Genomic DNA, 16094 nt, shown 5'->3' with positions numbered 1-16094 from the left:
TTGAAAACGAAACAGACGAGATTACAGACGAAATAAAGTTTTTCGATAGAAATGCTCGGACAGGTCGATTTCTGTTTCGAGGGGTACAACTTAAGATGTAGGTTACGGACGCATAGCGCTTCAACCCTTGCTGCTACAACCCCCACCCCCAATTTTTGAATAGGGAAGATGGGGTGAGTGATACCTCAATTTAAAGGTATTTTTATACTGATTTCAGCACAGTAATTATTTTTTCATTTTATGCATTAGTTCTCGAAATATTCATGCGTTAGTTAGTTAGGAAGGAAGCCACAGTCATGGTTGTTTTGAAGCTCAAAATGTCGATTTTTCACAAAACACTACGAGTGCCATGAAAACACTACTTCATTTTCAAATACTTATAATATATATAATATATGATAGTTAAGAATATTTCGAGAACTAATGCATAAAATGAAAAAAACAATTACTGTGCTGAAATCAGTATAAAAATACCTTTCAAATGAGGTATCACTCACCCCATCTTCCCTATTCAAAATTTGGGGGTGAGGGTTGTAGTAGCAAGGGTTGAAGCGCTATGCGTCCGTAACCTACATCTTAAGTTGTCCCCCTCGAAACAGAAATCGACCTGTCCGAGCATTTCTATCGAAAAACTTTATTTCGTCTGTAATCTCGTCTGTTTCGTTTTCAAATGGTCACCCTGTATATTATACAAACATTGAAACATTCTATAGAAGCAAATTATTAAACTTGCATGATTCTCAAATTGAATTTATGTTTTCCTATGGATTTCTAAGGAACTTCAATGTGGATATGAAACCTAAAAGTCATTTATACAAAACTGCATAACATAACTCGAAAACAGTCGTCACCCTTGTAAATCTGAATTTCAAACAAATAGATGGAACGAATGGGACAAATTGAGTTGAATAATTAAATTGTTATTGATTTCAACAAATACAGGACTGCGGGCGGAAATACACTAGTTGGATGGTTTATTTATTTCCAATTTTTTGTTAACTAATTACTGTAAATAACACTGAACAATCCCATCTCAGTTCTCATATTTATTGTACCGTATACTGAAATTTTAATCATTTCACTTATTCATCGCTTGAGGTTATTGTTTTCCGTGTTCAATATTTTTACATTTTCATTGTAAAATCATGTTGATGTTCCAGGTGATGGCTGTTTTTTTTTCGTTTCTATTGATTTCTCCAGCTATATTTACCACCTTACCCTTTATTCTTTATTGAATGCAACTTATTAATTATCTTTAACTTTAACTTTAACGTTCACGAAAATGTTAGATGTTCTGTTTTGGTGTCTAATTATGACAGCGGGCCTAGGATTATTTCTCATCGGAAATTAAATAATCCTCAATTCATCCTTCTCAAAATGACTTGATGCAGTGATCGGACTTGAATGAAATTCTGTGAACTGCTGATTTTGATGAGAAGATGGAAATTCTGCAAAGTATTCTGAGAAGCCCCAATTATCTCATGTTGTATAACTAATTCTCTGGCCCCCTAGTTATCTGCCGATTTAGGTGAGATGATTTGAAATTTAGGAATAGAGTAAAAGCAAGATCAAAAAGTGTTAACAGATAAAGTGCCGCCGCCAGGGCCGGCACACAGGCCCTTTTGCAGGGGCGCCAAATTGAAGGGACGCCAAATTGAAGGGACGCAAAATCAGTTAATAAAACAAGACATACATTCCGAAACAAAATGTTTTTTTATTAAAAAAAAACACTTTTTGTAGTGAAATAAAAAAAAGCCAAACGCCAATTTTATTGAAATTGAATAAGCGAAATAAAAATTAGAATTTACTACTGAGCATCGTGCTTTTGAAAAATACACAGTGTTTTTTGATGAAATGTACAAAACGTCCTTCGATAAATTTGACAAAGTGATGTAAAGCTCGAAAATACGATTTCATATGAAATTGAAAAGATGCCAGAGAAAAAGATGCTAGTTCGACAGTTTGACGAAAATCGAATAATATAAATATACAGGGTTAGAACTATTTAGAGGGGCACTATAAGAAATTACGAATTCCACAATGTATCACACTCTACAAAAATATTGAGTCTAGATACGCGGATTTGAAGAGTTGTTATGTGAAATCATCACTTGACTATAGCGTCTCTGAATCTATGGAAGACACCATTACTATCTCTATATTGGATAATGACTATAAACCAAATTTCGTGAAGTTATCTCCAAAAACAAATGAGTTATACAGAAAAAACAGAAAGTTTCGATTTTCAGTTTTTTCGAGATATCTCGGAAACCAATGGAGATATTTCGGATCTGTTCACACCAACACACTCATCCTCAAATAACGCAACTTTTTTTGTAATTTAAGCCACCCTGTCTTTCTAACGGTTCTCGATATCCCTGTAGTGGCCCTCTAAATAAAATAGTTCTAACCCTGTATAAAGAGATTCTAGTGGTGTCGTCAGATTTTTTCTGTTTTCCATTTTTTTAGAGACGCGATAGTCAATTTTTTTTTCTTATGGACTCCTTATTGGTTCTTTCAATAATCAATCATTTCATTTCCTCAGAAGTGAGCTTTAGTAGACACTGGCTCACTATTTTTCAATATATCAGACATAATTCAACTCAAATGAAAAATCAAACTCCTCCTTACAATACAAACGTTATAATTATCAGTAAAAAGTGTTACATTACATTTTTGAATTTCTCTGATGACGTCATATTTAAAATTCATGCAGGGACCGAGTGCTTAAGCTAGGAGGCGTAATAATAATAAATTATTGTTAAGATCGCTCAAATAATATTAAAGAAAAATTCTGAAAGGCAAGTTATTACATTTTTAGATTCTCAACGTTCCATAACGTAAACATGAAATTTCAGAAAGGGGAAGAAAAATTTACAGCATGAATTTTGTTGAATTTCGATGTTGCAATATTCAAGTCTTAAGTAATTAACTTAAAATAATTCGAAATTTGAATATCCTGGATTTCAAGAATGAAATACAGCAAATTTTCCAAATGCAATGAAGTGATCAGTAGCGCAATCAAAATTTCCGAAGACTTATTATGTTATTACATAAAATCCTCGCAAAAAAAAAAATGACTCAACACACTCTTCACGCTTAACGAGAACTTCTTCAAGTTCATGAACCACTGGGGGTTTTTGAACTTTTCCCAAAAAAATACCGAAGAGGTGGTAACTGTCTACCACTCTCGCTTTTCTTATGGTCTAATACGCCTTCCTTGACACAGTTCACTTTCAGTTCGGCAGTACTCGTAAAGCGACCGAAGAAGTACGACCCACTTATTGAGTTTCTTGAAATAAGAACTCCATTTATCTGCTATCACATTCGTGCAAGACGTTCATCGAAAACGACAGTGTGAGTTGATCTTATTTTTTTCTATGATCACGTCTCAGTACGTTTCGGCGCCATTTTTGAATTTGTGGTTTGTGTGAAAGGTGACATGTGGTTCTAGTTTAGGCACCAGGGGGTCTGTAGATTAAGATGCAGAGTTCAGAATAGGTCAAATTTTACGATATCTATATGTGATTTTTTTTGGTAAAATTTAGGTTTGTTATGCAACGTCAAATCGAGCTACATTAACGAGTGTTACTTTTAGCATGGCATAAACAAAACCAGTTCTGCTAATTATGACTTGTTCCTTCAGTGTAGAGAAATCAGTTCCAGACATTTTAGAAAGTAAAAGTGATCAATTCTGTGAATAGGCGGTAAATACGAGACAGATGAAAATTAAACGTTGTTGGAAGATGATTGTTTTATCATTGCGTTTAACCGTCAATAGAATTTAATGGTTATTTCTGGTAATCAAAATAAAAGTCATCATATCAGAAAGTATTTTGGTTCGTAGTTTTCGATTATATTGAATAATTTGAAGAAATATAACGTTCCATAAAACTGTGCATAATCTAAACTCAAGATCAGAGATCTTTTTGCATACTTCAATAGCTTTTCCATATTCTAATTTTTACTAAAATTGTTAGAACGAATAGTTTAAGATAAATGATATGAACCCCAGTTTTGTTGTTCTTGTCATTATAATATTATTTTCAATTTAGGCCGTTCACATACCGTTCGAAACATTAAACATTTTTATATATTAAATTTTATGAGCTTTCAAAGTTTCAAGTCCTGTATTTTAGAATGTGAAAAAAATACAATGAATAATAAACATCCGTTTTTCGGTCAAATATAACATTTGTTAACTGGCATTGAACCCAAAATTGGATTCCTATTCCGAATCTGAAGGTTTGTCCTACAAAATTATATAACTAAGTTTCTTCCTAGTTTTTTGAATTTTCTATTTCTGCTCTACAAAATTTAAAAAAAAAATTTTCCGATATATTCAAGTTATTTATTTTTGGAACCGGTTATTTCTTAATTATATGGGAACTGTAATATCCATAGATATTCTAAGAAATTCAACTGACTAATAGCTTGGTGACAGGAAATTTGAAAGTGACAGCCGTTCTTTCAAAATAAATGTCCTGTTAATCTGCTTTATATAAAATTTACTTAAGAGGAATTCTTGTGTAAACTCATCTCGATCTGATCTGATTCAGAAGTACCTAATTATTGAATTATCAGTTGTATAAAACTACGAACGACAATATTTACGGAACCTCTAGTCAGATTTTCCAACTAACGAATTTAACCGCAACATTTGCGATTGGAACCTACCTGGAAAATTTCAAATTTTTAGATCGCCTTGTCTAAGAAATATCGTGTTTCGATTGCCGGCTGGACGGACAGAATTGAATTTGAGGACGGTTTCATCATCAGTGAGTCAAACCTTATTATTTGAGTCCTTCCCCGGCTCAAAATTCGAAATTGACAGTTATCATGATCTGTTCGGGGAACGACCGTTGAAAAACATCGAATTTCGGAAAAGATCCAATTTAAACGCTTCAATTGATTGATAAAAATTTAGTCATAGGCATAGCAAAATTGAGGGGTGAAGTAAAAAAAAAAGTATAATATTTCGAGCGTTTTTTCCAAAAATCCGATAAATTTTGCGTGAAGAATGTAATCTGTGTTTTTTCGTTAGGATGAGCAATCTCGAGATACAGGCTTCTGTATTTATGATGTTGAAGGGATTACCCATTTCTTTATAGTGATGGCATTATTTTTTCAGAAGCCTATATCTCAAGAACGGTTCATCATATCTAAAAAACACATGAAACAGTTTTTACGTAAAATTCATCGGATATTTGTAAAAATTTGTGGAAATTTTTCTCAAATGTCAGAAGAAATATTGAACGGGGATTTATGCATTACTCTCTGATTTCTTTTGAGAAAACTACCCCTAAAACTTTTTTCTGAAGAAAATAGCATCAGCATAAGATTTGACGTGAAAAGTTGGCCTTTGACCAAATTTTCATTAAAATCGATCAAAGCGTTCAAACGATATATCAGAAAATTTATGTTTAAAATGAAGATTTCGGCTGGCTGTAATTCAAAGAGGAAGCATTTTCGGACATATATTTATAGGTACTTTTCTTCTTATTTTAACGAGCACTATCACCTTCTGAAGTTTCGACCCACAATTAGGAAACACCGTGTATATTGGTAAAATCCTCGGAAGTAACATCTTCAAATGACCTTTTCAGAGGGACAAACGGAATATTCTGCAAATATTTCAACACAGAATTACTCGTGTCGTAGTTAATGCATACAAAAATTGGGTTATGAAATAGAGAAGAGGTGTTCAGAATTTCTCAGTATAAGTAATTTCATCACGAATGGCTATTTGTCATGTATAATAATACTGTCATAAAAGATTTTTTTCTAGTTTATGATTGACCTCGACAGTTCTGACACAACCACTTATTCGGTGAAGTATTATTGAAGTTTCTTGTATTGAACCCTGTTGAAACCATGTTGTTGCCTTTTAGAATGTAAGAAGTTTTTGCCTCGTCCATGTTGATTTAGCCGGCGATTATATTCTGAATAATTTATTGGATTCATCAATTATAGCAATACAATTGATTCGAAGAAAAATACTGGAAATTTGTTCCTTAAATTTTTAACGTCTCGATTCAGATCTGCGATAAATCGTAGAAAAATAGAAACAAAGCAACTTATATAATTCCCAAAGGAAATCGGAGCATGAAAATAAATATTCTTCTCGAACCCATAGAAAAGAAATTGTTCCTCTTAAACTTTAAAGGCTGATTTATCTTAGACCATACCATGAATTGAATTCAGAATATACGGGAAGATGAAATTAGTGACTAAAGAAAAGGGAAGTACCAAACGTACTGTGATCGAGATACCAGAATGATCTCAAAAATATCTCTAATTAGTGGATACTCCAAATTTTTCCATCCGGTCGTAAACACAACAACTCTTGAACGAAAAGAAACTTAAAATTTAAAGGGTAGTTTCAGCCTCAAAAGCCTCGGGTAAAGTCGGCTTAAGTGAAATTTTGATTTTCTGATCATTTGAAACTGCAGATTCGATCAAAATGTTTAATTTCATGTTGATTGCATCATCATCAGGACCAGAGAAAATTAAGAAAGAAAATCGAAAAAAATGACCTAATATCTAGAAAATGACAAATTCATGCTTCGTGCATAAAACAGATCACAGCATCAAATTCATAGAAGATCCAAGAATATTGAGAAAAGATAATCTCATAGGGATCGATATTTTGCAACCCTTTCAAATTCGTGCAGAATTTTGTGCTGACAGAACCATTAGAATATTCAAGCAAAATAGAAAAAGAAAAGAAAATGGAATTAATACGAGATGACGTGAAGTCTATATGTGGTCTCCCAGTGCGCAATTTGCGCATAATAAACGAGTCATCGGAACCTCCTGACATCACATCAGTCCTTTCCCAATTTTATCCTGAAAAATGTTCAGAATAAAAGGAAAATTAAGTATTGTTTCGAAATAATTCATTGAAAGTTAGTGCATTCGAACTCAAGGGCATTGTTCGATTTCAAAATTAATTCAGTGAATTAAATGGAAATGAAATAATATCATATTCAATTTGCAGTGTTCTCCTTATGAAAAGATGCATTTGTTTATGAATCGAACTATATCTAGGAAAACCTCTTAACAATCGGAATTTCAAGGTTCTGGACTCAATTGAAATGAGATCAGAATGGACTAAATAAAAATGTATTACCACATAAAATTCTGGACAACATGTATGTTTCTCTGACAGTATGACCTCTACTTGATGACGTAGTCACTTCAAGAATTTTCTCTTCCCGTTTCATCTATGATTTACCAAAAAAAAAAGAAGAAGAACAAGTTTCCGCTTTCCCAAGTAATAAAAGTTTTTTCTGAAAATATACAGGACAAATCCATTCATCCTTTTCGCTGCGAAAAAATTCATGAATTTAACGAGACAACCCAATTCCATCAATTTCGAATTCGATTACAATTCGATTCTCTGGAATACGATTTATATCTGCTCATGTTCAGACCGAAATGGTAAGGGATACAAGATGCAGTAAGAACCTCAGACGAAAGTTTTCAATTAGAAAAAATCTCGAAAGTCCGATTTTTTCAGACAGGCCTCTCTCACTCAACGTTCAGTCGAATTGTGAATCTCTCCTTTGATTGAACATTTCTCATTATGGTGCTGGCATTTTATGAGGCTTCAGAGAGAGGGAAATTTTTTTCTGCTGTCCTATCAGACTTCCTTTTTCACAAACAATTTCACTTCAACATACTCCAAATTTTACTCATTGATTTATTATTTGCCCTTATGTGAAATATTCAAAAGTCAAAGCTATTAGTAGTATAATTTGGGGATCAAAAATATTACACATAATGTCATCGCATTTTCAATTTTATAATCATCTTCAACTCTGTAAGGAACTTTTATTTTTTAATATGATGTCATGATTTCTCATCTGATCGTAAATCAAAGCGATTTTACAATTTTGTACCAAATGATCTGAAAGACGGACATTAACTTTTTTTTTACTTGAACGATTTCAAAGGTTATGTAGATTAGATTCAAGAAATTTCATTGCATCGCGACTTTATAGTCTATTATGCTCCTCTTCAGAGCTGTTGGCTTCCAGTTCCAGAGTTCTTATGAACTGCTGTATCTATGATGGCTTCAAGAAGGTTACTTCTTCACTTCTACAAGTTTCTTGTCCAAATCATTTTTTGCATTGACTAGAGATGGCAAGACATTTCGTCACCAGGTGGTCCGAAGTTTCCTCCTCTTCTTCGCAGAATATGCACTCATCTTTTTCTGCTACTCATTCTCATGAGATGCTTTCTGAAGCAGCAATGCCCTGTAAGAAATCCAGTTAGGTAGTGCATCATATTCTTGCTGAGCTCCAGATACTTCTTATAAAGGGGGTTTTTTTTAGAGCTATAGAACTTTGAATTGCAATAAAACAACGATGGATTATTCGATTGACATTAATTTTATTTATCCGCAAGATAATCTTGTGGCGTAAAATTTTAAATATGATTTCTGGCATATGACCGCCACGGTTGGCTCGGATGAAGTCCAATCTGGACGTTCAATTTTCGATGACTTTTTCCAACATTTGTGGCCGTATATCGGCAATAACACGGCGAATGTTGTCTTCCAAATGGTCAAGGGTTTGTGGCTTATCCGCATAGACCAATGACTTTACATAGCCCCACAGAAAGTAGTCTAGCGGTGTTAAATCACAAGATCTTGGAGGCCAATTCACAGGTCAAAAACGTGAAATTAGGCGGTCACCAAACGTGTCTTTCAATAAATCGATTGTGGCACGAGCTGTGTGACATGTTGCGCCGTCTTGTTGGAACCACAGCTCCTGGACAAAAAAAAAAGTTAGTAATCATAGCTCATTACCGATCACCATTGACTGTAACGTTCTGGCCATCATCTTTTTCGAGGGAGTACGGACCAATGATTCCACCAGCCCATAAAGCGCACCAAACAGTCAGTTTTTCTGGATGTAACGGTGTTTCGACATACACGTGAGGATTAGCTTCACTTCAAATGTGGCAGTTTTGTTTGTTGACGTAGCCATTCAACCAGAAGTGCGCTTCATCGCTAAACAAAATAAAATGGACGTAGTGCGCGATACGTATTCCGCACAGAGCCATTATTTTCGAAATGAAATTGTACTATTTGCAAGCGTTGTTCAGGCGTGAGTCTATTCATGATGAATTGCCAAACCAAACTGAGAATAAATCATTTGACAGCTGTCAAATCGGTCGCCATCTTGAACAGTAATGCTAACTTAAAGTTATATACCTCGAAAAAAACACCCGTTATCTTGCATTGTCAAAGATTCGAAAAAACTTTTTGGAATGATTTATCCCAGAGTTATCTATTCAGGAAACAAAATAGAGATTTCGGTAGCGAAAGATCCAACGAGTTGAAATTTTGCTTGTATTTATGTAAGATAAAAATGTCAAGTTTCGTGAGAATACTCTTTGCTTCATCAGAACCATAGAAAATTCAAACAGAATAGAGGGAAAAAACCTTGATATTTCAGTGACGACACATCCAACCAAGTTGAAATCTTTCGTGTAAAAGTTTAGTAATGATATCGAGCTGTCATGACGAAAAGTAGAATTATATCGAGAAAAATTCCGTAACAATAACAATATACCTGACTGAGTTTGAGGTTTAGCGAGTAAATATAAAATAACAGCATCGAACTTTGTGCAATATTTAATACTAAACGTGTAGTCAGAATCATAGAAAATTCAAGCAATACATAACACCCAACAAGAAAGTGATGATTTCACATAACAACTGAACAAAGTAACAAGTTATTCGAAAATTCTGGCACCAGCCTACTACTTGAACAAAAAAATAAAAACGAAGATCAAATTTGCCTAGCTAGACTCTGGCGATATCATTAGAATCTCTATCTCTCTTGGATAATGGCTACAAACCGAATGTCGTGAAGTTATCTCCAAAAACAAATGAGTTATACAGAAAAAAAGAAATCGCGATTTTCAGTTTAACACAACGTTTTTGTAGTTTAAGCCAACCTGTATTTTTAACGGTATTCAATATCCCTGTAGTGTCTCTCTGAATAGTTCTAACCCTGTATGTAAAATAATCACCTATGTCGAATTTCAAGACAATCGCATTATCTGAAAATCTTATTAGATAAAATAACCAAATGACATTTTATTTATTACACAAGAATTTCGCCCATTGAAAGTGAGCAAAGGATAAAACTTCTGGATGTTTAATTCGAGGAACGCAGAATGGAAGACATTTCCCAGAAAACAATCTTTAGAATGTTCAATTTTATTTAAAAATCTGTCACCGTACTTGAGTCCTCAAGGTACCTAACGAGGAGAAAAATCATTTCCCTAAGGATTCCAGGAATCCAACGAAACAGTTTACTTCTTCTAAGAAGATTTCTTTGATTTCAAATCAAACAATCAAGCACGTACTCAGATCTTTCCTGTTCACCTTTTTTCGTCGATGACAAAATCAGAATCAGTTTCAGATCTGGATTATATTTGCGATGCTGTCGAGGGATTCTGAAATCTTGTTTACAATGAATCAATACTGCAGACTTCTTCGAATTACTGATATTTGGAAATGAAGCTATTCTACACGAAGGTGCGCCAATTTTCCAATAATGATGTGAAATTAGGATATTCGAAGAATAGGATTCTACCGTGATTTTAAATCTGAAATATGCTCGACAATATGTTGAAGTTTCCGGAGTTTACTTCTTCTTACTATATAAGGTTTTCCAATTAGTGCTGAAATTGTGTAGCGAATAGAGACTAACAAATTCAAAGAATATGGCAACGTATAACGGAACACCCGATGTCAAGGGTCGAGGATAAAACGTTTGGTAGCGAAAATGAAAATATATTTCTTCTTGAATGGGTTTTTGCGCGTTTGTTCTAGGTTATACAGTGTGTCAATTTGAAATTTAATATCTGGGTCCACGTGCAATATGAGGTAAACTTTAGTTTGTAGGGGGGGATTTTATACAGTTGGTTCCAATCAATTTATATCAACCCTGTGAGCGTGATGACCCCTTGTTTTGAAAATAATTCGATTGATTTTTTTCAAAAATGTACTCGAACTTCTTTGTGAGTACTTCCGAAATTTAGAAAAATAGTTGTAGTTATAGTACTTATTCGAATATTTATCACAACACATGCCCCCGGGGATACATGCCGCACACAATTAATGTTTCATTAGTTTGATGCATAATAAGAGAGTTTATTCAGAATATTACATAAATAAACTCTATAATACTGTGCACAGTTAATATTTTAAACTTAACTCTACAGTATTATAGAGTTTTTTTATGTAATATTCTGAATAAACTCTCTTATTGTTATTGATGCAGCACATAACTCCCGGGGCAGAGTAACAACGTTTTTTATACAAAACTACTAAAAAAAGAACAAAACGACTCAATGTTTGTTTCGTCCTGCCTAGAAGTCAAACTAATACCAAATAAATAAGTGAACTGACTTTTCTTTACTCCCTGCGCGGCACAGGACACCTGAGGCAAGTGCGGCTGAGTCCTTCTGTAGATTATTACTTCCGGAATGATTTCCAACAGTTTTACATCGAATATTTGATTACCCGCTCATTAGATAGATCTCGAAAAAAAAAATTTCACACGTATCCCCGGGGGCATGTGTCGCACATAGATTGAAATGGGCAAAATTTATTGTCGCAGTAAATGTGTTAAAGTCTGATGGGTCCGGAGTTCACCCATATGAATTTTTGTTTCTACAATAATTGAAAAAATATTCTTCCCATCAAATTGAAAATTTTATATCAGTTAAAGTCTAACAAAATATTCATGGGGCATTGTATGAGGATTGTATCCCTTGGTAAAGTGCAGTTTTATGAATGAATAATGGTATAAATCGATAGGAGAAAATAGCATGCATTCAATATTTCGGAATCCTTTTCGTTTCCTGTTGAAAATTTTTCCAAAAAAATAGCATATTTTTTAAAGGATTAGTTAATTCCTTGATATATTCATTCATTATTCGAATTTTATAGACCTAATCCGAATAACATGGACAAGCCCAGTACAAAGAACGCTATAATAAATATATATGTATTACTTTTGCTCAAATAAATTGAAAAAATTGGATACCCAGAAAAACAAAGAAAGAAAATAGTATTTCTCCGAATAAAAGGGGGAGATGAAAACCAAACATCCTGTTAAAGAAGGTTTCCCTCTTTTCACCGTGTTAAATATACAGCATCTTGCTGAATCGAGTTGAGTTTCACAAAAGATCACTTGAAACAAGGATATTAATTTTCAGGCGATTCCATTTCTAGTTTATTCTTGTTGAAACTGAAAGGAAATTCCATCATATTCGTTTATACCTGGCGACATGTAGAAATAGTTCAAATTCCTACACAAGAAATTCTTTCTGAACTTATGAACTTCTAACCTTCCTACAAATAGTCTTTCATCAGGAACCTCAAATTTTCGGGTTAGAATTCGAATGCCACGGTTATATTTTTTTTTCATAATTTTTATTTTTCTCGAGTGCCTACTTGTACATACATATATAATTTATTTTTGTTGTTTCTATACATATGTACATTATTATTAGTATTATTTTTATTTTTAGTGGGCGTAATTGATTCATAAATATAGTACTTATTCGCATTTTGGAGTAAATAAACAATTTTCATCTTCATGCAAAAATGATATTTATTGATTAATTCTGAATGTATTGGACAAGTCATAAATAATTCAAAAAGTCAACAAAACTTGAAGATTAATATCGAAAGAATATTAATCGATATAATTATCATCCATAATATATACCTACTTAGTACTTATAATAGTGAAAAATTTATGTGATCGCATTAGCATGAAAAATTCAAACAGGATATTAGCTAATATTTCCTTTCCAAAAAATGACGCAAATCAGGCGATATGAAATAACAATCTCAAGCTGATCAAATCAGCATGATCACTGACAATTCAAGAAGAACAAAATAACAAATCTCAAGATTAGGGAAGAATTAAGTGTTTTTAGCGTAGCATCATCAGAACCATGAAAAATCAAACAATAAATTATAAGAAGTACTTGATATAGACTCTAGTGATCCTAACGAATTGAAATTTTCGAAGAATTCTAGGAATTAATGACCCCAAGTTTGAATCCATCCTCTAAGTGCTCATTAAAAAAAATGATTTGATTGATTCTGATGACATGTTTCCTTTCACATATATTCCAATGAAACAAGCAATAATAAACCATAGTGCCAAATTTACATTGGTTGGTTGGCCTGTGATTCGTTTCAACCCAATAATATGATGATGAAATGAAATCGATTTTTTCAGAAAAATGAGGCAAACCACTTGGATTTTGGCGGTGGCCGTTGGATGTTTGATGATGATGAATTGCATGTCTGAAGCTAAATCCATTGTTAAGAGAGAAGACGTACAGAACAATATTGACCCTACTAAAGAGGTAAGACACAAATTTTAGAAAAATTACCTTTTTTCATTAGGCAAATCAATACAAAATTTGCTTCCTTGGTGGCTTAGTGGTTAGAGTATCGGACTAGATACTCGGAGGTTGCGGGTTCGAGTCCCGCTCGAGGAGGTACTTTTTTCAGAATTGAAAAATTGTCTGAATGCCGTGAAATTAATTTAATATTTTATGAAGATTGATCTTCAATTCACCATAAATTCACCTAAAACTATAAAGTAGAATAATATTATTATTTTACATGTTGAAATACACTAACGGTGTATTTATCTATCTAGATTGATTTTATGCTCTTTGAATTGTTACATTTGTTTTCGTTCAAAAAATGTCTAACTATCAAAACTTCCGAAAAATCAACTCGACAGCTCGTAAATTAAAAATTGAGAAGACAAAAGAGGATGTTCGAAGTTTTCCGGAAGAATGCCAACATTGGCAATATAGATCCCATAGAAGGAATCGGCATTATAATTGGAACAGAAAGGTTGTTCCACTTTCGAAAGGTTAAAATTATAGGTATTTGGATATGAATTCTTATATTTCGGCATTCAGAAGTCGCATGCATCAGAATTGCATAATTATATGTTTGTGATTTCAACTGAAAATAGACACTGAGTTAATATGTATATCAATTGTAACATCGAAACTAAAGTCGAATTCAATTTTCACAAGTCTGTTGAGTATACTAGTAACTTAAACTCAAATTTCAGTTGTTAAATTAGGTTTATTTACAATCGTAAGAACTAATTTCAAGTTGTTAAAATGAATTGAATAATCAAAATCACATTAGATGCTTCTCTCTAATGATAACCAGAAAGATTATTCTACTAGGTACGGTGAAAAACATGATTTTTGCAATTCAATAATACATAATCTCTACTCTACTCATGTTACAGCAGTATCAACCAGATCTGATTTATTGTAAAATTTTTGTGCCACAATTGGAATCATCAATTTGTCGAGAGATTTCTGACCTAGTAAGAGCCTTACAATACGTAATTTTATACCGATCTCGTAATTGTAACGGTATTCCTGATTGTCTTTCATTTATTGAAGGAAGAATAGTGTACATACGAACCTCTCTCACCAACTTGAAACTGAGATGTACTTCTTCTTAGAGTAGCGTTAAATTACAGAAAGGTTCCAAGAATTATTCCTCCATCAAATAAATGTACAACATATAGAAACGAATTCCTCTGAAAACCATTAATGTTCTCGGTTACATCCACTCAAATCAAATAAATTGAAGATAACAAACTCCTCGTTGGACAAACGAAAACATAGAAACTTCAACTAGGTTCAATTTCGTTCTGTCCGGAAAGTTCCGAAAGACATTAACATTTTACTTTAATTGAGTAGTTTTCAAATTTTTTGACATACATTGATTAAAATTCAATTTTCAATTAATCAGAAATTGTGTTATTCCTGTGGATGAAAGAGATGAACAAGTTTATACTAGAACTTCATAATTCTTTTACAGTTTGTTAGTGAATAAGTACGACAAACTTCAGTGAGTGATTCTGCATGAAAAATAATTATAGTTTGCTGTATAACTACACTGCGCAAAAAAATTAACACACATTCTGAAAATCTCAATTTTAATGAAAGTTAACTCTACATTGACTTTATAACTTATTTTTTATGTTCTCTCGGGAAGGTTTTGAACGAAACAAGACACATTAAATGGAAGAAAAATTCAGGATTTCACCGGATCTTATGTGAAAGATTAGAAATAAACAATTTTCATAATACTGGAATGCTGATAAGTGATTTAATACTTGGTATTTCCACCCCTTGCGTTAATTACAGCTCGGCAACGACGGTTCATACTCAAAATGAGTGATCTTAAAATGTTCTGATCTAATCCTTCCCAGATTTCTCTGAGTTGGATTCCTAAGTCATTAAGAGTGGCTGGATGATTTTCTGAACTTCTCAGCCTTCTATTGAGGTTGTCCCAAACCTGCTCAATCGGATTGCGATCTGGACTTCTTGCTGGCCATTCCATACCTTTCATGTGGACGTCTGTATACAAGGGAACGTCGATCACAATGGTAGAGGCAGAATCTAGACTCGTCTGTGAAGAGAACTCTTTCCCAATCAGCCTCTTCCCAATGGATATTCTCTCCCGCAAAATCCAAACCCGCACTTCGATGGGCTGGGGTAAGAGCTGGGCCTCTTGCCGCGACACGAGGCCTTAAATCATATTCTCTGAGGCGATTTCTTATTGTCTGAGTGCTAATTTGCACCCCATGAGTTTGCTCAAGCTGATTTTGAAGGAGGCGAGCGGTTGGAAACCGTTGTCTCAACGAAGAAACTCTCAAGTAACGTTCTTGAATGGCAGTTGTTACCCGTGGTCTACTCTGTCCTGGTCTTCGGACATTCATATCTGTCTCCCTGAATCGCTGCAACATTCTGGACACACTTGTATGGGTAACTCCAAACCTTTCTGCAATTCTTGTGTATGTCCACCCTTCTTCTCGCAAAACTACCGCTTGGGCACATTCCTCTTGGGTCAAATTGCATGTTTCGCGTTGCATAGCGATCGAGTGTAGAAAATCAAACGAAAGAAAAACTATTGATCACTAGAATTGGTCGAGAAAAACTGATTTCAGAATGGAGCCAATACATTCAAAATCTGATAATCTCATCTTTTTTTATTTCTG

The 16094-nt window shown here is 33.7% G+C and overlaps 1 protein-coding gene and 1 non-coding gene across 3 annotated transcripts in view; both read left to right on the top strand.

Moving 5' to 3' along the window:
* Positions 1-3221: 3221 nt before the first annotated feature.
* LOC123684431 overlaps positions 3222-16094 on the top strand; it is a 28935-nt gene continuing 16062 nt past the window's right edge. For both annotated transcript variants that reach the window (XM_045623692.1, XM_045623691.1), the window contains exons 1-2: positions 3222-3357; positions 13284-13413. In XM_045623692.1, coding sequence (XP_045479648.1) covers positions 13288-13413 — 126 coding nt within the window. In that variant the 5' untranslated portion in view covers positions 3222-3357; positions 13284-13287. The remainder of the gene's footprint in view (positions 3358-13283; positions 13414-16094) is intronic.
* On the top strand, positions 13476-13548 carry Trnas-aga. The gene has a single exon. It is a non-coding gene; the product is annotated as a tRNA-Ser (tRNA).

Source organism: Harmonia axyridis, chromosome 7 (genome assembly GCF_914767665.1).
Source record: "Harmonia axyridis chromosome 7, icHarAxyr1.1, whole genome shotgun sequence".
NCBI classification, from domain to species: domain Eukaryota; kingdom Metazoa; phylum Arthropoda; class Insecta; order Coleoptera; family Coccinellidae; genus Harmonia; species Harmonia axyridis.
The sequence above is the reverse complement of the archived record's forward strand: the minus strand, read 5'-3'. Positions and strand labels throughout refer to the sequence as shown.